The following is a 21,695-nucleotide window of genomic DNA, read 5'->3' as shown; positions in this document are numbered from 1 at the left end:
CTGCACAACTGCAATTCTTTTCCAATGTCCCTTTCTTGCAGGGAAGAGAACACCCAGGGCAACAGGGGGAATTGGCAGTGCATTCTCTCGTTCCTTGAAGAAAAACACTTTTGTTCTTTACTCAGAAAAAGAGAGGGAAAGAAAGCACTATTGAGGTCAGGGAGGTTTCAGCCACAGAGCACTGCTGGGTTCAGCTGGCCTTAAGGGAGGACGTGCAGGCAGAGGATGCCCCAGCACAGCCAGCAGACAAGAGCCACTAAGCACAGTGAGCGGAAAGCTGCTGCTGATCCTGGAAAAATACATAGGTCAAGTGAGAAGCAGCCAGTGAAAATGAAGACAATGACAGAATGACCCAGTCTGTGAGAAAATGGGGCTGCTACTAGTCAAAAACAAATGTACACCAGTCCGCAAGAGCTGGCACAGGTGGCAGACCACAGAGTTTCACTGAAATAATCCTTCCCCATTTCAAGTTCTCCTCTAAACTCAAACTACAATAACAGTGATTAAATGTGGTGCTAGATGTAGCTCCTTGCATCAGTTTAGTCCAAACAGACCACAGGAACTTCCTAAAGGTTCACACAGGAGGGCTGCCTGGGAGACTCTACAAGCATTAAAGTTGGCACACCACCAGGGCCACTGTCTGCTGTAGACATTCATAATAGTCCTTTTTTAAAAAGAAAGTGTCAGTATCAGGTCTTTTAAACACATTTTCTCTTTGAGATGATGACAAATTTTCTGAAAGACAGAGGACTATTTCAGTTGTGGTTTTTTTTTTTGAAATCCATTTTCACCAGGCACAACAGAAGGAGAACATCTTAATAGTTCACATCTGGAAGGACTCCACAGCAAGTGGCTTTTGTCCTTCAGTAATCAGCATGAGGGAAACAAAGTAGTACTTCAGATGCCCAGTCACAGGAGAGCAGAAGTACCAAACAGCAGCACCAGCGAACAGCATGCCTGTGTCAGCTGTGAACTCAGCTGAAGTCACACGAAAGTGTTAAACTGAATGCTGAAAAACCACACATTTGATATGGAATAGGCCTATTATGTCAACTTGCATAGTCCTTGCCAATGCAGAACACTGATGTTAATCATCCTGCATTCTAATTATCTTACCATTATAGCAATTTCCCTGATGATCATCATTTTTCCCCCCCTTTTGCTGTTCAGTGTTTTTCAATGATGCAGGCTGCATGGCTTGGATCACCTCTTCACCATCTGAGTCTTTCCAAAGAACATACCAAAGGCTGGGTTATTATCCCTCTCCATCATTCCCTTGGCTTACCAAGATGTTCTGAGTACTTTTAAACAAAAGGATGCAAAGATGAGGATGCTGCTCTGCTTCTGTCACCTCCCATGACTGCACTGAAATGGGGAGGCTGTGGAACCCTCCCTGATGTCAGTGCTAACCCCTCCTATGCTAGACAGGCAACAGAGCACAGCAGCATTGCCCACGATGCAACAGCAGGGAACAGCATCCTCACCACCGCCCAGGTTGAGCAACATTGCACTGGTAACTGCAGTAGAGCAAGAATGTATTTATTTTCTTCTTCACACCAGAGAGAAACAGAGGCAAGATTTACCCAGTAGCTTCATTCCTACCCCAAAGTGTGATGTACTTACTGCAGCACATTTCACAGTGAGGAGAGAGAAGCCAAAACACAGACAAGCTCCTTGAACCAAGGAAGCAATCAGTTCTTTCTGCCTCATCGACACCATGTACTTACAGCAACATTTTAATTAGCTTCCCCTATCTCTGACAGGCATTCTGGGTCACACAGAGAAACCACTGTTTACTTCCTACCCTGACAAAATCTGGGAGCAAAGAAAAGAACAGAGGGGAAAAAAAAAGAGAAGAGCAGGAATCCAGTCCTCTCTTCCTTTTTACCCAAACAATTCAATTACTTGCCAGACAGCACTAAAAATCCATTAGAGAAGAATATATTCCGCATTTGCTGTGGAAATCTTCTGGTGATCTTATCTGCCTCTCAGTCCAAGCTCAAAGCTCAATTGGTTGTTTTTTTCCTGCCAGCATGAGGAGACTCCGTGCAGCACTGAAATCTTTTCAGATGGGGAGAGTCTTGCCCTTATGTAGAATTTACACAAGCAAGAGAAGTTCACGGATAAACTGAAACAATATGAGGAAAGGCCATGGGTCAATCTACTGGATTCTGAGGGCTTTGAGTTAACTGCTCCAAGCAGCAAACTCAACGTTATCTTCATCTGGCTGCATCAAGAAATAAATACTTCACAAGCAGCCTTGCCCAGTAACAAGTTTTCAAGCTATCAGTGCATAAATCGGGAGAAGGGCATCACCTCCAACATTCACACACATCTAAAGGGCTCAGTCTCTTTCTGATCCCCTGGAAGCATGCAAGGAGCATTAAAGTGAACAGAATAGTTGAGGAGCTGAGGGAGCAGGGGATGAAAGGGGAGGCTCATGAGGAAGGCACTGGTGAATTGGCCAACAGCGCTGTTTTGTTGGACGTTCAGTATTTTTTCCCCAAGATACTGGAGAGAACAGTCCATGCAAAATGTGCAGGTGCCAGTTCTGAGTGCCAACAGGAGCATCGTACTCAGAAGACATCGGAGACTCTGGGAAAGCAACTAAACCAGAAGACATTGCGCTTTCAACGCTCAAATTATTTGGCCTTAGAAATCAGTCTCTATGTGCCACCTCAGCATGGCCACTACACAGCAGGGAAACTGTTCTCCATGTTATACAACCCCTGATCCTTCCCACCATCCATCTGAAAAGGACCATAATTAAAGGGATATTGTCACCCCCTCACCTGAACTTCTGTGAGCCCTGTGGAAGAGGCTGATGATTGCCATGGCTGCAACAGGCCCAGGAAGCACCCAGCCTACACCCTACGCCTCTTCTCATCCTGAGCAATTCCCTTCCTATCTGTTTAACCATCTTTATTCTCTCCGACTGCATTCTAATACTTGCATGCAAATATATATACCTATATATAATTAAATCCACTGATCCACTCACAGTTCTCTCAATCATACCAGCCTATAAGCGATCCCTGGCTCCTCAGGAAATCACCATGAGGCCAGAAACTTTAGCTGTGTTGGATCTAGAGGGAAAGTGGTTCCACAGCTGAGCTCCCTCACTGAGACTGTCCTGCCAAAAGCTCTTCACATCCCCTTCCTCATAAGGATGAGAAAATTTCTGTAATTACTACTGATTGCAAACCTGGTAGCATCACACAGAAAGAAAGAATATATCCAGTGGATGAAGACCAAAAATATACGAGAGGATCTCTGTGGAGACTACCCTTGCTGAGCAGCCTTCACATTGCTGATTTTTCAAGTTTTTCATCTTACCAGAGCCAGAATCACAACTAAATCCTTTTTCAAAAGCAGTGCCTTTGTTCCAAAAGGTCACAACCTCAACCAGACATCTTCTCTTGTGTTCAACATGCACGCTACATTTCAAGGAATTTATTTCATTTTGAATGCCCAGCCAAAAATGCAAAGAACAGGCACAGCTTCTGTATTATTTAAAGTATCTGAGGCATAAGCATTGACCAGGGGAAGCAGCAGCCTTCCTGGTGTGCCAACCTCCATGCTTGGGTAAACATAGAAATGTGACAGATCACCTGGGAATTGTCCCATTGGTATCCAGCACAACAGGGCTTTATGGACAGCATCACTCCTTTGTGGGATGTTGTCAAATTTCCCTTCTACTATCTGATACAATTCTTTAGGGGAAAACTCCTTTCTTCATGCAGTTCTCTGCCTCCAGGCTCTGGACAGGCAGTCCTGCTCAAAGGAAAGGGTTGTGGGATATCTAAGATATCATCATCTCACATCCCAAATCCCCCTGGCAGAGACCACATCTCCAGATCACACTGTCTTTTCCATCACAAAGCACCTCCCCATTTTCTCTTGTTTATCTTAACATCATTACTACTGCTTCCCACTCTCCATTGCGGCAGGAAACAGGCAGATTTTCTTCTCCCCCCTGCAAAAAATAAAAAACCAAAAAAATTGGCTGAACTCTGACTTCATTTCTTTTCTATAATCTAGGTAAGACATCCTGGCCTCTGTCTCCTGGAGACAGCGTTGAGTTTTCTGCATACCAAATAGCAGAGGGAAAAAAAATCCCATGCTGGAACCAGGGTCTCCTTATCAGATGAAGGAAACTGTTGAACAATATCACTGCAAACTTGGACTTTGCACAGACCAGCGGCAAAATGCCAGACTGCAACAGAAGTGGCAAAAGCAAGGACAGCATGAAAATGTAACCTATTGTTTTGTTTTCATCACAAATTCGGAAGTAATTGGGTCATCAAACAAAGGCTGAAATGATAAGTAATGAAAAGCTGAAAACCAAATACAGAGAGAGCTTTAACTTAAGAATATGGGGTTTAGTCATAGAAATCCAAGGACAAGCACAAAGCTTCAGTAAACAAACCTTCCCATGCATTATTTTCCCTATCTGGTTCAAAACGACATTGTTTTGTTTCTGTGACATCACAGCAGAATTCAAAGCAGCAGAAGGGCTATTGAAAATGAAGAACAACTGAAATCTAATTTGTGCCACCAAATGATTACACAGGAAAAGTAGAAACATAAAGGGACAGTCACTCTTGTTTCCAGAAACTTTGCTTTTTCTTTGCTGCATAAGTAAGATTGGAGGAGCTAAGAATATGAAGTCTGTTTAAAACAGTTGTGTCTGTCTATCCAGTCTGGGTTTTCCCTCACATCCTGACTTTGGGGAACCAGTGCAATGCTGTTTTCTGCTGAAGAGTCATGTGTAATTGCTGCTACTAACATTTTATCATCTACCATTGTGTGTTCTTGAGGAAGCATTTTATAAATAAAAATATACCTGCACCTTTATTTGTAGCTGATATCACTCTTCTTGCTGTACAGCACTAACAGAGCAGTGTCTATCATCATGCTTTCCATCCATGACAGCTGTACACACAGATCAACCCCAGAATTATTGCTTTACTGACCCCCATCATATCACCAAGCCTTCATACAAGTTTGAAAGCCTCAGCTTGTCCTGCAATAACAGCTCAGAATACAAGGCTCATTTCAAACCAGATTTCTCCTCCTGCAGCAGGACATAGCACCCCAGCATTTGCCTCCGGCACAACCCATGCAATCCAGCAGCAACCTCCTCCTTGCTATGGCAGCATCCTCATCTGCACCTGTGCTCATCGCCAGTTATTCCATTCTAACACGGATGCTCTCTTGCAGAGCTTGTGCTGCACAAACACCGGTGCAGCAGCCTTTTCCAGAAGGCCACTTTCCTTTCCCCAGCTCTCTCCCTGTGCTGCTGCTCAGGTAGCAATGCTCAGTGCAGGGGCCTTTCCCCATTTCAAAGCTGTTCAAGAAGTCCAGTGCTTGCTCTTCCTCCCCTCTGCTCACCTAATGAGCCATGCAATACTACACAACTGCTGGTGTTTTCAGGGACAGTGTAGAAGCAGTACATTAATGAATTTATTATAGATTTTTGTGTTAAATGTATTATGCAAATGTTAATCAGTTTCTGCAGAACTTCAGGAAAGGTGCTGCATGAAATAAACAATATGCTGTTAGCTCTGGCAGAAAAATTCAGAGTTCCTGTTGTTTAATATTCAATGTCAGAATCACTGAAAAACATTTTAAAGGGTATGTTGGTAAAATTTCCCTGCACAACCGTGAACCTGTGCACTCCTGGTTCCCGATGGTAACAGACATTAGTAAGTCTGTACTGTTCACATCCTTGTTTGATTAGACATCCACTCTACACATCACATTTATCAAGGCCACTGGGGCCAACAAACAGCTCCTCCTTGAACTACTGCAACTTGCTGACATGCTTATGCTTCTCTGATCCCAAGGAACACTTCTAATTCCCATTAATTCTAATAACTACAATGAATCCAGAATTAGCACTCACAAATATTTGCATAGCCTCAGCTAATTCAGTGCCATGCAGAACCCAAGGCTTGGAGCATAACTGGTGTTGCACTCCTACTGCTTCACACTGCTTCCATGATGACCTCCCACAGCCTATCCACACACACAAGATCCAAGATGTTTTCTCCTATACAGCAGCACAAACTGCAGGAACTCTGTAGGGATTGCTCTTTTCCTAGGATCTATTTGGGCAACACTTTAGCACAGACATCCATCAGTCCACAGAGTCCACAAGCAGATTAACCATAGCTTAGCCTAACGTGCTCAAACAACAAATACAGTGATGGTACAGCAAAGAGAGTTGTGCACCCACTAGCCAGCACCACACACTCAGTGGCATTGCATTGCTGCTCTAACCACTGGCACATCAGTGTCTCACCATGCTGTTTCTCTTGCTACCCATGGTACCAGATGCTCTCAGTCTGGGCTGCATTGAGCCACCTGGCTCTGTGCATATTCCCAAATGCTTCCAGTGTTCCACGCAGGCATCCCAGACCTCTGATTTGTCACAACTGGATACTCATGATGTCCACGCTATAAGCTTACAGTAGGCAGTGGGACATTTAAGTCACAGGGAGACTCTTGAAAGTGTAAAGGTAGCTGCAAATGCCTGAAAATCTATTTGCTATGAGGCAAAGAATTATGAATGTAAATTCATGTGCTGTTGGGTCAAAAACTAGCACCAACCAAGGCAACAATGTTTACTACAAGTGTTTTTCCTGCCGGTGCTTTGAGCAAAGCTGCACTGATCCCAGAGCAGCCTGTCAATGCACACCAGGCAGATGCACGCCCTCTTACATCAGTGAGGCCTTGGTGCAGTCTGTCAAGTTCAGAAGATAAACTGTAAGAGATGAGGTTAGTGCTAATAAAAATCCAGCAGCAATTTCACAGCCTGCTCAGCACCCCCAGCCACTTCCAGGCAGTCCCATGAAACTCAACGTTCTGGCTGAGCAGGACAGAACTTAAACCACGATGGAACGCAGACCTGAACCTGCACCTCCTGCTCAGCTTAGCTGGCCTTCCTCCCCCTGTGCCTCCTGCTGTATGTTCTCAGGTATCTGATCATTAAATCCTGCTGAAGCACACACAGATCTGTTCCTGTGCCTTGCCAAAAGCAATATTTGAAGGAAGAGCTGCAGCAGCGGTGCTGAGCTTGACCATCTGAGGTTTTCGATGCAGACAAGCTCTGCCTCAGAGGCTAAAACAGAAAGCACCAAGATAACCCAAGAAGTTCCACAGGCATTTGAGAGGTCAATTAGGAAACCTTGAGAGACTGTGTGCCTTGAAGTTTTATAACAGTATAAATGATTCATTCATCATTCTTCACTGGTCACATAATGAACAGTTAGACTGCTAAATGACCTCAACTTTGCCTTGGGCTCTTAACTCCAAGCCAGTTACTGCCAGACTGCCAAATTCCTAACTATTAAATTAGCCATTAATGCTTAAAGAGGAGAAATGCTCTCTGTTTGTACGAGATCACCCTGAGGAACCTGCTCAGAGCACAGCTCTCAGCACTGTTTTGCTGTTCCCTTAAAACAGGACCACGAGATCACTCTGGATTCCCCAGCACCTTCATTATCCATGGACATTTGACTCCTGGAAGAAAGTTTAATGCAGCAGAGAGCAGCCGCTCGCTCTGCCTGCAGAGCATCCCCTGCTCACAGCCACTGGCCTGGGGGTACCAGCACAACAGGTCCATGCTAGCTCAGGCAGATTCTGCAGACACTAAATGGCCTTAAGCAGACCAACAGAACAGATTCTGCAGACACTCACCCCTGTCTCCTTCAAACAATTTTAACAACCATATCTGATTTTCTTACTAAAAAAAACTTTGCCTGCAAAACTCACTTATTTCTTATCTTTAAGCCATTATAGCTACAAACACAAACAGCACTGAAGCAGAGAAGTGGTTTATTCTTGAATTTGTGCAAAAATAATCAATTCAAAGCCTGGAAGAAACTAAGATTTAATTTAACCAGATTAAGATCTTAAATCGTAAAATGGTCAATAACAATAGCAAAGGAATTAATAAAGTCACATTAGCATGAAAAAAATACTCCCAAAGTACCTCTTGTGAAATATGTTTTTCTTGGCAACTCCTTTGTGGACACTAATGGACAATTTAGTCTCTTCTATTCCAGCAGTGAAATTTAGTCTAAACAGCAGCTTCTGACAGGGGACAACTTTTCTGATGTGTGTTCCCATACAATATAGACCGAAGTAGGGCCAGCCCTAGAGACCTCATTCCCGCAAGCAGCTTTAGTTGAGACTGGCTTTGGAGAGCTTTAGGTCGCAGAGCAGACCACCCAAACCCATCCTGACACTGCACCCAAAGCTGCTCTGTGTGCCAAACTCCCAGCACATAAGGATTGAGGCGAGCCCAGCGAGCACAGCCAGCACAGCAGTCTGGCTAGCTTATACAGTGCTGCAGTGCCCAGGTTAAATAAAGCAGCCTAAAATTACACTGCTGTGTGTCGTACAAAAGCATTTCTCTTCTGTTCCTCTTTTCTATCAACAAACACCATGTAAAAACCATGTTCCCCTCCTGTCGTGTAGGGCGGTTTTCAGACAAACTCCTACTCATAACTAGCTAGTCGACTCCTTTCAAAGCACTTTAAGGTAACGGGCAAAATAAGTTACTCCAATATGTTTTAATAACATTGCATTTTGTAACTTCTGATATTACAGTACTGACCAGCAGAAAGGCTAAAGACACCAATTACCATGAGTATAAGCATTGCTTTCAAAGTTAATCAGTGCAGAGCCCATACCAAACCATGAGCCTTTCACACAACCAGAACACCCTCCTAGAGTCTCATGAAGCCTCCAGCACCCTCTTCCAGTGACTGTTTAGATTTCTTTCACTTTCAGCATCCATAGGTGATGCCTCTTAGTCAGAAAGCAGAAAAAGAAAGACTCCATACACAAAAAGGGAGGAGGCTGCTAGCTTGGTTACCAGACTAAAGAAAATTTTCAGGCCCAAATACATCCCAGTGTAAAAAAACTCCTTGTTTTTGTTTTTTGTTTTAATTTATACAGATCCACTTATCAGACTCTAACTGGAGTTTCATTTTTCTACCAACCAGCTGTGAACTAATTACAAGGACATCTAACTAGTCCTGCTCCCATACCAAGCATATGGTTCCAATTAAGTCAAACTGCAGCTGATTTTAATCAATCTTCCTTAAAGCAGTCAAACTTGAAGAATCTCTTCTCCTTCAGCTCAAAGAATAGAGGAGAGCAGGAAAAGCAGGAGAGTAGTATTTGCATAAGGAACACTTCACATCCGCTGGGTTGCCCTTAAACACGAGGCTCCGAGCAGTCAGAAATGCTAATTGAACGCTCTTCACAAGTCTTTCCTCCCACTTCACTCGAAAAGCACTGATTTGATCTGTCTCTTTTGTTCCTGGCCAAGTTGCACGTTTCCACCAGCAACGTGGGAAGACCATCCAGATCGTTTCCCTCAACTAACAAACCAAACTTCTCACTTGAGATCTCAGCAAACCTGCCCACCGTGGGCCAAGCAGTTCAAGCAGGTTTGTTTTCCTGGATTAAAGACTCAGCCTATTTTGCTTCATCAAAAGCAAGACAGTGGGGGACAGGAGATAAAATTGAGTTAAACCTGCTCTTTTCACATGTTGTTTGAATCCTTCTGCTGAGCAACCGTTCAGATGCTTGTGTTCAGATAACATCCTGGGTGACTGGGGAGGCACCTCAGCAGGGTGTCATTCCCCTACAGTCCCAATCTTTCTTGTGCTTTTGTAATCTGAGGTTTTCATTAGCAGTAAAGACCTGAGCAGTGAGTAATATCCATGCTAAAGTCTTTACACCAGTGAAGGAAAATCAATGCAGCCCGCAGCCCAGTGTCAAGAGCCAAGGGTTTCAGAACAGGGGATGTGGAGGTGGAGAGTGCCTTCAGCCATAATTCAAGTTGTCCCCACACAAGCAAAGAATATAGAGATGTCAGATGTTATATACACAGCTGCAGACAGCTATCAGTAGCCTGGTTTCTTTATTTGCTAATACTGAGCTCCAGAAGTATGAATCACGCACCTATCTAATGCAGAAGTGCATTTCCATTGCCCTCTGGGTGGCGTGTCCAGCCCCACAGGTCACAGAACAGCCTACAGCTACCAGCAGCCATAGTGGAGATGAGCAAAAGCCACAGGCTTTTGTCCTGAGACACACGGGGATGTAACGAGGCAGCAAATATTTCTGCAGCCGTCTGTCATCCCCACACATCAATAGAGTCAAGCCCTGATGTTTCTGTCTAGAAAAACATGAGGCATATCCTCAGATTCCATTCAGCGCACGTGGCTTTGTGAGCTCAGACAGACTTCAGTCCAGCGTAATGCAGTCAAAGCCCTGGTTCTAAATCCCATCTCTTACAAATTCACAACCTCAATACATCCCTCTCATGCATCTTTCATTCAGTAGATACAGTTCCAAAAAGTTGGAGGTTTTATTCTTTTTTAAAAAAAAAAAAAAAAAGGAACTACAGATCAAGATTTGTCAGGTATCATCTTCTTTCTGCTTTGTTTAATGTCAATCCCAACTCTTACACCTTTAGTTTGGTGGCATAATGCAATGGAAAGCACAGCAGTGAGAGCATAGCAGCAAGGCTCCATGCTGCAGCAAGTGAGGCCTTGCTCAAATGCAACAGCCATGGGCATAGAAGTAAAGGGAAGAAGCTGCTTTTTACCTTCAAAAGGCCTCAGGTAGGCAGGGATCTCCAGTGAGATGCCCTCACCTCCACTGCAAACCTTCACATGAGGGCTGGATCCTGGCTCCACCCTTCTGGTCACACAGCTGCATTGCATTGCACACACCTGAGCCCCCTGGGCTGGCCCTGCCTTCCCACCAGGTGTCCAATCAGCAGTTCAGGCCATGACTTAGCATTTCCACTACACTTCTTACAGGGATGAGAATGAATAATATATAAAACTTTAAAAAATCTCAGTGATCTTATCTGAGCGTACGATAATATTTTCAACGTATTTTCTCAGCAGCGATAGAAGAAAGGATCGAGCACAGCTTCCCAAAAAAGACCTGGGGGTCACTCTAAGCTTGGCTTACTAAAATAGTTTATACTCCAAGTAGCTGAAAAAAATAAAATGGGAACCCTGATGCTTTCTCCTCTGAGGAGTTCTGAGATCTTTACCATTCAGGTAGGCACGTACTGATCAATGCCGACACTTAAGCATTTGGTTTACATATTCTTGTTCTCTTCTCTACTCCTCTGAAGCTGCTGCTTTTGGCAACCACCTCTCAGATACAAGTGGGAAGCCAAGGAAAAGAAGAGCATCTTGTTCTGTCTCTAACCACAATCACTTCATTCTTATACCATAAAAGCCCCGCTATTGAAACAGTAGCTGACGCTAATCTCCACTAACGACCGGAAAGCAGGCAATTAGCAAAACTACAGCGAAGGCTTCCCATCTTACCACTTTGAAAGTAAGCCTTAAAAACTTGATTGCTTTGGCATCCATTCTACTCACAAAGAAGCAGAAGTGCTTCCAGCAGAAGTACTCGGTGACACCAAACAAAGCATCAATAGAGAGATTAATAACCATGTGCAGGAAAAAGAATCAAACTCACCCAACTGAGGAAGGGTCCCTCCAGCTACACAGCACCCTTTCCCAAAAAGCAGCACAGGTCCAAGTGATGTCCCCCCTCCTGTGGCTGGCCCTTTTATGAGCCCAGGGGGGCTGCAGCCTTTCTGGCCACCTGGAAAGCACAGCTGCAAATAATTGACCCATGTTCCCTTGCCAGCAACACCCCCTCCCCAGGTGCTCAATCACCACTTCAAGCTGTTTGCTAACGGTTCCCCTGCAGTATCTTAAAAGCAGCTTCAGCAAATAAAGCAGAATATCTCCTGACATGGAGAAGAAAAGGGGGAATTCCTCTGGTCAGGCCTCCCCGGAAAGCCAACAGCTATTGTAAGACAGCAGTGGTAGATTAAATGTGACTTGAGTGCATTGTAACCTACACCAAAACCAAAGCTGCTGCTGTGTATTTTGGAGACCTGAGCATCCGAACACCAGCCCAAAGCTTTCATCTCCCGATGACTGAAACCCAATTAAAGGAGAACCAAGTGACAGGTTTCACACTAAACATGGCTCAGTAGAGATGCTCAGCAGCTCTTAGTTCCCTGCTTTATCAAAGCTGTCACTTCCCCTGCCTCTAAAAATTAGTAATAAAAAAAAATTTGATTTGCCTCTAATGGGTGTCAAGATAAAATCAATGATCTGTCTGAAATGTGAGTAATTTTAAAATCATGAACGAATTTACACAAAAATAGGTGGAAAAAAGAGAGAAAGAAAGAAAAATTAAGAGAATGAAATGCTACAATGCTGAGTTGTTCAACATATCAGAGAGAGCAGCAGGGAGAGATAACACTGTTTATAGCAGGATGGGCTTTGATTAAACAAACATGCTCAGGTTCTTGTTCTTTCCAGCACCCTTTGACAGAAAATGCTATAAAAGCTGGAAGCGACTTCCATTCCCCTTTGTCTGCACAGGAAAGCTGTTACCAGAATGAGAGCAGTCTGGACAGACAGTCACTCGACTGCTGCAGGCTCCCTTGCCCTCCCTTTGGGGAAGGTGAGACTTCACTGACCTTGCCAGAATGAAAAACTGAACACCTTCTGCCATCCAGAACAGCACCAACTTCATCAAAAGGTAAAACATCCACAGTAGCACAGCAAAACAAACACTTCTTTTCATCCTTCAGACTCCATACCTCTGCCTTTCACTGTCTGTGCTCCGGTGATATTGTTATCTCATCCTTTCAAAAGCACTCATGCTTATGGGTTTGAAAAACTGATACCTAATGAGGTCACAAACTGGTGTTCTCCATTTTCATCCCTGGGAACAGCAGTGGAGTCTCCAGAACACACGGATCTCCAATTTGCACAACTCCTTACTATTTAGCCCTGTGTATAAGCTGCTGCTTGGCACCAAATGAAGTTGGAAACTGATGACTTAAGGCAATGGTGGTGTTTAACATGGAGCAGCATGTAAGGCTTTCATGAAGAAAAAGAAGAGGTTCTAGACAAACACAGTCAAAAAGACAACTGCTCCTGTGTGACCAGACCCAACACCAACAGGATTCCAAGACACACAGATAAAGGTACATTGGTGCAGTTTGCACAGTCTTCCTACAAACACAGTGCACAAACTGAGGGAAATAAACTTTGCATGCTGCACGGTTTAATCTGGCACGGTTGTTAGAACAGCTACAATGAATGGAAGGTGGCATCCTCTCCAGCCACACTGAACTTCCAATTTTACTACCTGCATAGTTAGCTTCTCCAGTTTCATTTCCAGAGATCTGTTCTGCTCTTCCAGTTTGCTGCGTTCAGCTTCCAGCTCCTCAATCTTCAGCCTGGAGGGGAAAGGAAAGACAGTAAACATGTGTCCTTGCCCAGTCCCTCCACAAATAGTCAAGTTACAAAATGAAATCACGTACAGTGGCAGATGATTCCTGTATTCAGTATCACAAAGCTACACTACTGAGATAGTCCAAACTTACAACTAAAAAAATCCAAGTTTGCATGATTAAAATTAAATTCCAGCAATATTTGGTGAAAACACACAACTTGAACATAAAGCAAATTCAACCTAGCTACTTCCTGAACCAGAGAATGAGTCAAGATGATCATGTTCAATAACCACCAACAGCTGAAACCTCCACGCGTGTGTCAGATCTCTTTTTGATCTGATTTATACTTTTGGCCTTTGCAACGCTCCTTGGCAGTAAGTTCCAAAATTTAATTATGTGCTGTATGAAAAATTAGTTCATTTTGTTTTATACTTCACATGTGATTATTTCACTGAGCGCCTGTTAGTTCTGCTATGAGAAGTTGTGAATAATTGTCCCGTCCTCCCCTCTCTGAACTACTTTACAGATCTCCCCCATCACTTCCTGAAGAATCTCACTTCACTCTTTCCCCACATTAAAGGCTTTCCATAGTTCTGCCCACTGTTATTGTCCACCCTTTTTGTTCCTCAGTTTTATACAGACTTCTTGCTATGAGAAGAGCTAGATCTACAAACAGCACTCTGATGTATTCAGTAGTGTGAGGCTGTTTTCTTCCCAACTTCTAACTCCTAGTTATATATAGTACAAATATTGTACAAGAAAAAGTAAAGGTGTTTTTTCTTACTTGCATGGGTTTTAAATTTATTGACATTCAACTTTGTGTCCCACTTTGAGTAGTACGAGATCCTTCTGAACTACAGCAGCCTGATCAGTGGCATCATTTCATATTACCTCAAACCGTCTCCTCGCTACTCACAAACTTCTTTGTGCTGGAAAACTCCCAACACAAAGCATTTTAGGATCTCATGGAAAACCCAATGAACATTTGTTCTTTGAGCTTCCATCTTTTAACTTTGTGTGACACGAATTAATGGAAGAAAAATTTATCAAGCTTTACAAATTATAAAGATATTATCTCTGACCCAGAAAATCCTAGAGACATTACATTAGAAGTTAGGAGAGCCTTCTGACAAGGTACCCCAGTAGCTTTGCCACTTGTGCAGAGGAATCCAGAAATGGCCACCAGTGCAGACAGCACAGTGTGGCAGCCAGCCTCTGCGGGGCTTAATTCTTATTAATCCAACAAAAAACCTTCTTTCTTATTCCATTCAAGTTTCTTTGAGACCTTTGGCTCAAAGCTTTCTGAAAGGTCAAATATGTTGTATCAACAAGATCAGCTTTAGCCAAATGGTTGTTCAGTTCTTCAGAAAGCTCTATTAAACTTGTTATGCAGGAGAAATTATTATGAAACGTTCAATATAACATTTTTGTTTGCATTTCAGTACAGAGTACACGAACTTCAACACTCTGAGAATCCAGCTGCCTCATTTCAACTTCCTGTGATTAAACGTGCATTTAATACATATTAACTTTGATCCCTGAGTCCAATTTTCAAAGAATGTTTTTCCAGAATAATTTTTTAAAATTAATTATCTTGCTTGATAACATGCACTTTTAAATTATCTAAATTAAGCTGACAATCTTTGCACTGTGACAATACACAATATGTCCATCTGCCATCACCCACAAGTTATGCAACAGAAATTTCAGGTACAAGTGAGGAGTCATCTCCCCTAGAAACAGGGCAGGAGAGGGAAACGCTACAAACCCTTCCTCAGAAGCCAGCTGATCTACATGTTCAGCACAGAAATGTCTCCCTTATAAAAATGCAGCTTCAATTGCTTAAATTATTTGTAAGCCTGACCCCTGCTGGTAATTTTCAGATATTATAAAGGATCATCGTTTTCTCTCTTGGACGCTTCTAACACGCAGATGAACAGCTTTTAAAATTGTTGAGGCCATTCAAAAAGATCATTGCTAATTTCCAGAAGAGATGCTCAGCTCGCAGGGATGGAGGAGGCTGAAGAAGTGGGAGACTGAAAAGGTCGGTAAAAATGGAAATTCGGAAGATGGAATGAATGCTGTTAATGGTGTGCATCTAAATGGATTGCTGAGCAGAGAGCGAGAACACTCTTCTGTGAGGAAGAACAGCAAAGCAGCTCCTGAAAGGTCAGAGGCAGGCACAGGACTCCCATCAGTGCCTTCTCCATATTGCACAGGCTGACTTTTTATTTAGAACAAATTTTCCCCATCCAGCCCCCAGACAAGCTGTGGTGCTGCTGCTGTCTGCCTGCTCATCACTCTGCACAGAGCTCAGGCCCTTATCTAAAAACCATTCACAGCCATCACCAGAAAACATTTGCGAAGGACCTGAGGGACAAGCAAGGTGTGACAAGGGAAGGCTTCGAGCAGTTACATTTCTAAATATTTCCCCTGCAATTTTCAGATGGGTTCATTCCTTCCTGCCCTTTCTGTCTGCCCAGACGGGCATCAGGCTGCCTCACAGCGCAGCAGGACGCAGCTCAGCCCGCTCACCTGCAGAGCTGAAGCTCTGGGAGGGCTGGGAACACTGCTGGAACCTCTTTGTGCCAGGGAGGTTTTCAGGACTCACCAGTGCTTTCACAACTTAGCCCTCTTCTAACCTATTTTTAACACTGTTAAGTGTCCTGGATCTGCAGTGGGAAAAGCATTAAGAGCTGTTAGGAAACAGTTTGTGCTGTTCTAGCTTTGCTTTACAAGCCCTGGGGAATGCTCCCCAATGGCAAAGAGAGAGAAGCAAGGGAAATCCTATCTATACATAAACACAGCGAAGCATTTGCAGCTGGTGGTTAAGATACAGCAGTTAAATATTGAAAAATATTTACATGCTTGGCACCAGAGTTTTTCTTTTAAGTGAATTCAGGTACAGGGCCAACCACACACTGCTTCTGGATGCTCCAGCATCAGTGCAGGCAGCCTTAGTCTGCATGCACTTTGCATGCTCTCTGTCCAGGGACGTCTGCAGGAAGATCAGTGATCCCATTTTATCATCAATTTGCATGCCTCCACTTGTTACACCTGGGAGTTACTTTCATGTGGGCAGAACAATCCAAGATACATTCATGTGAAAAGAACACAGCGTGGAGTAGAGAAACACCGGGGTACAGCAAAACCATCTATCAACTTCATGTCTGCCCAAGAATGAATGCTGGCGCTCATTCTAAAAGCAGTCTTGTGGCACGAGGGAGGAAGAAACCTTAGTTACTTTCCCAAATACTGACACCACTCTCGACTTTAGGGATACAGGGAAAATCATCCAGATCGATATTTGTCAAATTTACCAACTTATTCTCTTGAAAATATCTAAATTGTGAGATAGATCTCGTCATATTTCCGGAAGACTTTTCCTGCATGAAATGCAGATAACCTAGAAGCAAAGGTTCCAAAGGCAGCCATCTCCTCAGCCTTTTGCAAGATCAAATTTAGTGCAAGAATACCGATAAAGTTGGCATTTGCTCAGACTTGTAGATTTTCTTTCTTCCCCAAAATTGTGCTTTATATTGCCTCCACTGCACATTTTACTGTCCCAAATTAGAAGACTGAACACAAAAAACACTGTAGCTTCAGGTCTACTGAAATGACACTTGTGAGAGAATCAGGAGACGTCACATTCTGTGCGTTCAGTCTGCCTGCAGTGCGCTCAGGTGGTGAGCAATAGCTGCTGCAGAGAAAGGCCAGGCTGTTCAATTTGGGAAGAAGCAAAAAATAAATAGAAAGAAAAAGAAGGTAAGCTTTAGAATTTCTCAACAGCATCCACTCGCTCCCAAACATCCCATTCCGTCCAGATGCTGACCACTGACTACTCACCACCGTCACTCCTCCATCATCTTTATTTGTTTCTAATGTTCAGAGATGTGGTACACGATTGCCTGCAGAGTAGCATGGGTATCACCAAAGAGGACATGTCTCACAGAGGCCCCATCTGTGAAGAGGACATGGCCATGTGGAAATGCTATTGCTGAACAAGAAACTACTGAATGGAGCAGAAAATGTATGTGTTGGGAAGGCGCTATTAAGGGATCCAGATGGCATTGAGATGGTGTTAGGAGCAGAGCAGACAGAATTCCAGCAAGTGTGACTAATAGGCATTGGCAAGAACATGAATTTCTTTTGAATTACTGTAACTCTACCCAGTCACTATATCCACAGAAAACATTTAGGATTTACTGGGGCTGCAGTTTGACAGCAGAGTGAAAAAGTTCAGATTTGTTCCAGCTGAAAAGGTCCTTCAGCTGTTGCTGCTTAAGTCTTCGGTGAAGTTGTGGGGTTTTTTTTTTTGAATAGGTTTCTTTTATTTATAGGCTCTGAAATATCAGTTCCCGCACAGCTATCATCTTCTCCCTAAAAGGTGTTAATGCCTAAATGCTCTGTGCTTTGCTATACCCCGCAGTACACGAACTCAACAATTTGACCGCTTTTTCCTTTCGTAAGATCTGCAGAATATAAACAAATGGAATTTCAGAGGGAGCAGCGAGAAGCGTGAAGAATGACAGCATTAGCACTGGCTTTTATGGTCCCTTCAGAAACAATGATGCTGGGAGAGAGTTTCGCATTTAAAGTTATAAAAGGTCTGACGAAAGAGCACTTTGTTCTCCAGAGGAGGAGGAAAAACTGATGAAGTCTTTCAAGCCTCTTGCTGAAAATTTACTTTCCATACTAAAGAAAAAAATGAGACAAAAGTATATTTTTAAAAGCTCTCATTCACTCACAAGAGGTGAATACAGATTCAAAGAATTAATATGGATTTTTTTTCCCTTTATGCCTCTCCTTTTGTTTTCAGAAGTTAGCTCCTAACCACAGGGTGGATATGGAAACGCCTGAAGCTCACAGCCCTGCTCTGCAGACTCCTCTTGCTGGCTTCTCATGGTTTTGCTCTATTTTTCACTCTCCTTCATGACAGCAGCTAACTGAAGTGGCTGGGCCCAGTCCAGAAGAGCAGACGCACTGTACTGTAGGTTAATGAGCTTTCAAAGAACACAGTAAACTACAGAAATGGAAATAGCTCTGTCATAAGCTACGGGATTTCTTTCCCCACGAACCAATTTGCAAAGTTTGTGCTCTTCTTCCCCATTTTCTGCCAGAACTAATTTCTGGCAACAGTCTGTAGATGAAAAGAGGAGCAGTGGAGCTCATGTTGCCAGCTCCAACTTAGCAGCTACATAAAACTGAGTAAACACTTGTGGCCCCGTGGCACAGCAGACCCAATCCCTATGCATAGTGATCTCTCTTCTCCTCTGAAGTGTTTCTGTTCTTCCACCACGGCCACCCAGTTGGTCAGAGGGGACTCATCCAGCCACGTCACATGAAGGGCTCTGCCATGGATCATGGAGAATTATTCCTGACCCCCAAGCATGGGGGGAAGACAGTGAGTTATCATGTGCTGCTTTGACAAGGAGACTCTTCTGTGAAAAGCAAGCTTGGCCCAGTTCATGTCCAGTGCACAGAAAATGCCAGAAAACACAAAAAAAGGCTGAACCACATCCTTTGACTGCTCAAGTCTAGGACCATAAGCAAAAAAGGTTTTATTCAGAGTTGGCCCTACAGTGCAGAGAAATGTGTGTGCTGCTGGATGGGGTGTCTGAGAGTCTGAAAAGAGTGAAGCTGTAATGGTAGCCAAAACATGGAAAAAAGAGCAAGCACTGGCTTACCAGCTTGTGAGCAAAGACTGCTCCAGCTAAAAGAGAACATTTTTTCAGTCATTTACTGTTAGAAACCAAGAGCTGAGCAGTGAAAAGAGTGATTAAAAACAAACAAATGCCTGCTTTTTAGCACAGCTTTGTAGCTAAATGACTAGCATCAGGACTGGGGAGGAGAATTTAAATCAGCTCGTCTACTGTAACGACTGAATGCAATTCAGGAAAAAGCAGAAGCAAAAAACAGCACAGAATTAGATCCAGGGACTGTGGTCCCTGTGCACCCATAGCCCCAGGAGCACACGGCACTGAATTGGGAAAGGCAAGACAAAATATCACTGCAAAACCAGTCCAGAAGCTCAGCTGCTTTGATTAAACAGCCTTCAGTGTACGGCTCAGGACTGGAAAATAGCTTCACATCATTAATGGCTTTACTGGGAATAGGCTTGTCTTTCTGTCATACTTTGTGAGGAGGCTTTGACACAATTTCATGAAAGGAGGATAGAGATGAGATTAGTATCAAAGAAATTCTTTTCAAACAAAAGGAGAGGGTGAAAAACATGACCTAGAGGGCTTGAGGGCTACCCATGAGCAAACTAACACCACAACACCATAACGAGTGGGTAATTGTGAGTTCCACTTGTGCCTGCTCGGGAAATAGATTTTAATTCAGAACAAAGCCAGACATCTCCATTCTCTCTGCCAAGAGCCTCCAGCAATGCGAAGCGGTCCCAGACCACGTGGCAATCCGGCTGCTCCCCCCTACACACACTGTCCCTGAAGCTGCTCCATTAATAGATGGCAAAAAATGCTGTTCAGTGAAGATAAACACTGAGTAATGAGTCTTGGAGGGGGAAACAAAGAGACTGAACGTCTCCTCCATGAAAGGGTGCTGCAGCCCATACCAGCCCAGGGAGGGAGAGACCGAGGAGCTGCTTTGGAAACATTCTGAAAACCTTCAGCTCCCAGAAGACAGCAGACAGGATGCTGGCTTCACTGATAGAGAGGCGTAAAATTAATCAGGAACCATGGGTTTAATGTTGCTGCAGAGGTGCTGAAATACTTCTGCAACAGTATAAACATCAGGTTTCAGAGGGTCTGGTGTACCTCAAAGGGAAAACTTGAATGAGCTCAGGTCAAATAAACATCCACAATAAGCAAAAGTAGATGGAGACAGGTTTACTCTGTTGAAAAAGGAAAGTTACAGCATATTATCTTCTACCAGAACTCACATGCATGATGAAATTAAAAAAGGGAGATGTATGCCTTGGGTCTTCAGAACTATTACACCACCTTGAGGGAACTACACTCCAGGAGTGAGATCCTGTGATTAGGTTTATAGCCTTAAAACGTATTGGAAGAGCTTAGCCGAACATGTGTTATTTTCCAATAGCTTCCCTCTGCTATGGAACTGGGCTTTCAAAGCCGTAAAACAAGCTCCAGAGGCAAGGCACAAGAGCAAAGTCATAACACGCAGGCCAGTAATTTCTGCTTTCTGCAAGATTCTGCTTGCTGCAAAAACCCACTTTCAGTCCTAAGAGGCAGTAACACTTCATAGTGATGGAGCTGAAAATATAAAAGAATTAAGAAGTGAAACTCCAGCCAAAGTCTTACATCAGCTGAGAATAAAAAACTCCTCCTGTCAAGATCTGATTTGCTCAGCTTAAATAAAAGGAACTTTATTAAACATTCAGAAACAGATGAACTTTTCTATGCTCAGTATTTATTGTGTCACCTGGTTTGGAATGGAAGCTGTAAATGCTTTAATAAATACATGGAAAGGTTGTCTGGCTTCCCTGTAGCTTTTGTTAATGCTTGTGTATCCTCTGCTGAAATGCTGTTTTGTAACTTCTCTTTCACTGAATAACAACAGGTACCCCTCTGCCATCTGCAGCAATGCACCAGGGGAAACATCCCTCTTTTATCTCCAGTGCTACATGCACATCAGTATTACAAAAGCTCAATTCTAAACCTCTTTACATACATGCCAACAGATCCTATGTTTACAGTCCAGATTTGGTCAAAATAAGAAAAAAACAGCAGTGCTCCTTCCACAGGGAAGGAAGTCAATAAAGGGAATAGCAGTGCAGGAGCCAGTCTTATAAAGCCAGTCTTATGAGTGCAAGAGACCCCAAATACACTAAAAGAGCCTGCAGACTCTCAAAAGATTAAAAAAATAAAGCTTGTAAAGTAGGTAAATGCAAGAAAAATCAGGGGCTGAGGCTTTCTGCTAATGCTTCACGACTTTCTTACATCCATAAGAACAGACAGGAAAGTAAAAAGTGTGCTCAGGAAAAGAAATACCACTTCTGAAATACAAGGGAAACATTTTCTGATCAATGTTACTCCGCTGCTCCCTGAATAAGAGTGCCTACGTACATGGCATGGCAATGTGGCACGATGAGGTCTCTTATCTGGGGCTCCACCATAGGACAGCAGTAACATCAGCAGACAGTGAAACTAGCCTGGGCTTTTCCTTCTCCTTAGTTCCACTGAAAGCTGCTGAACCTTCCAGCTTTCCCCTTGCTTTGCTCACCTGAGTGCGTCAACCTCCTCCTTGGTGATGAAGGTACTCTGCTCTGCGGTGCACTCTCGAGACTTCAGGACCTTCATCTCCACCTCCAGCTGCAGAAGAGAAAAGGAATGAGTTCCTCAGTGCTATTGGGGAAATGGAGATGTGAGAAGAGCAAAGGAAGGAGGAAGGAACC

General features: G+C 43.5%; 1 protein-coding gene across 12 annotated transcripts in view; it reads right to left on the bottom strand.

Annotated features, from left to right (window-relative positions):
• MAD1L1 (mitotic arrest deficient 1 like 1) overlaps positions 1-21,695 on the bottom strand; it is a 320,154-nt gene that overhangs the window by 132,260 nt on the left and 166,199 nt on the right. For all 12 annotated transcript variants that reach the window (XM_048961389.1, XM_048961390.1, XM_048961387.1 and 9 more), the window contains 2 exons: positions 21,524-21,612; positions 13,228-13,318 (listed from right to left, as the gene is read on the bottom strand). In XM_048961389.1, coding sequence (XP_048817346.1) covers positions 13,228-13,318; positions 21,524-21,612 — 180 coding nt within the window. The remainder of the gene's footprint in view (positions 1-13,227; positions 13,319-21,523; positions 21,613-21,695) is intronic.

Source organism: Lagopus muta, chromosome 15 (assembly GCF_023343835.1).
Source record: "Lagopus muta isolate bLagMut1 chromosome 15, bLagMut1 primary, whole genome shotgun sequence".
Classification (NCBI taxonomy): Eukaryota; Metazoa; Chordata; class Aves; order Galliformes; family Phasianidae; genus Lagopus; species Lagopus muta.
This window is presented reverse-complemented; position numbering and strand designations above follow the sequence as displayed.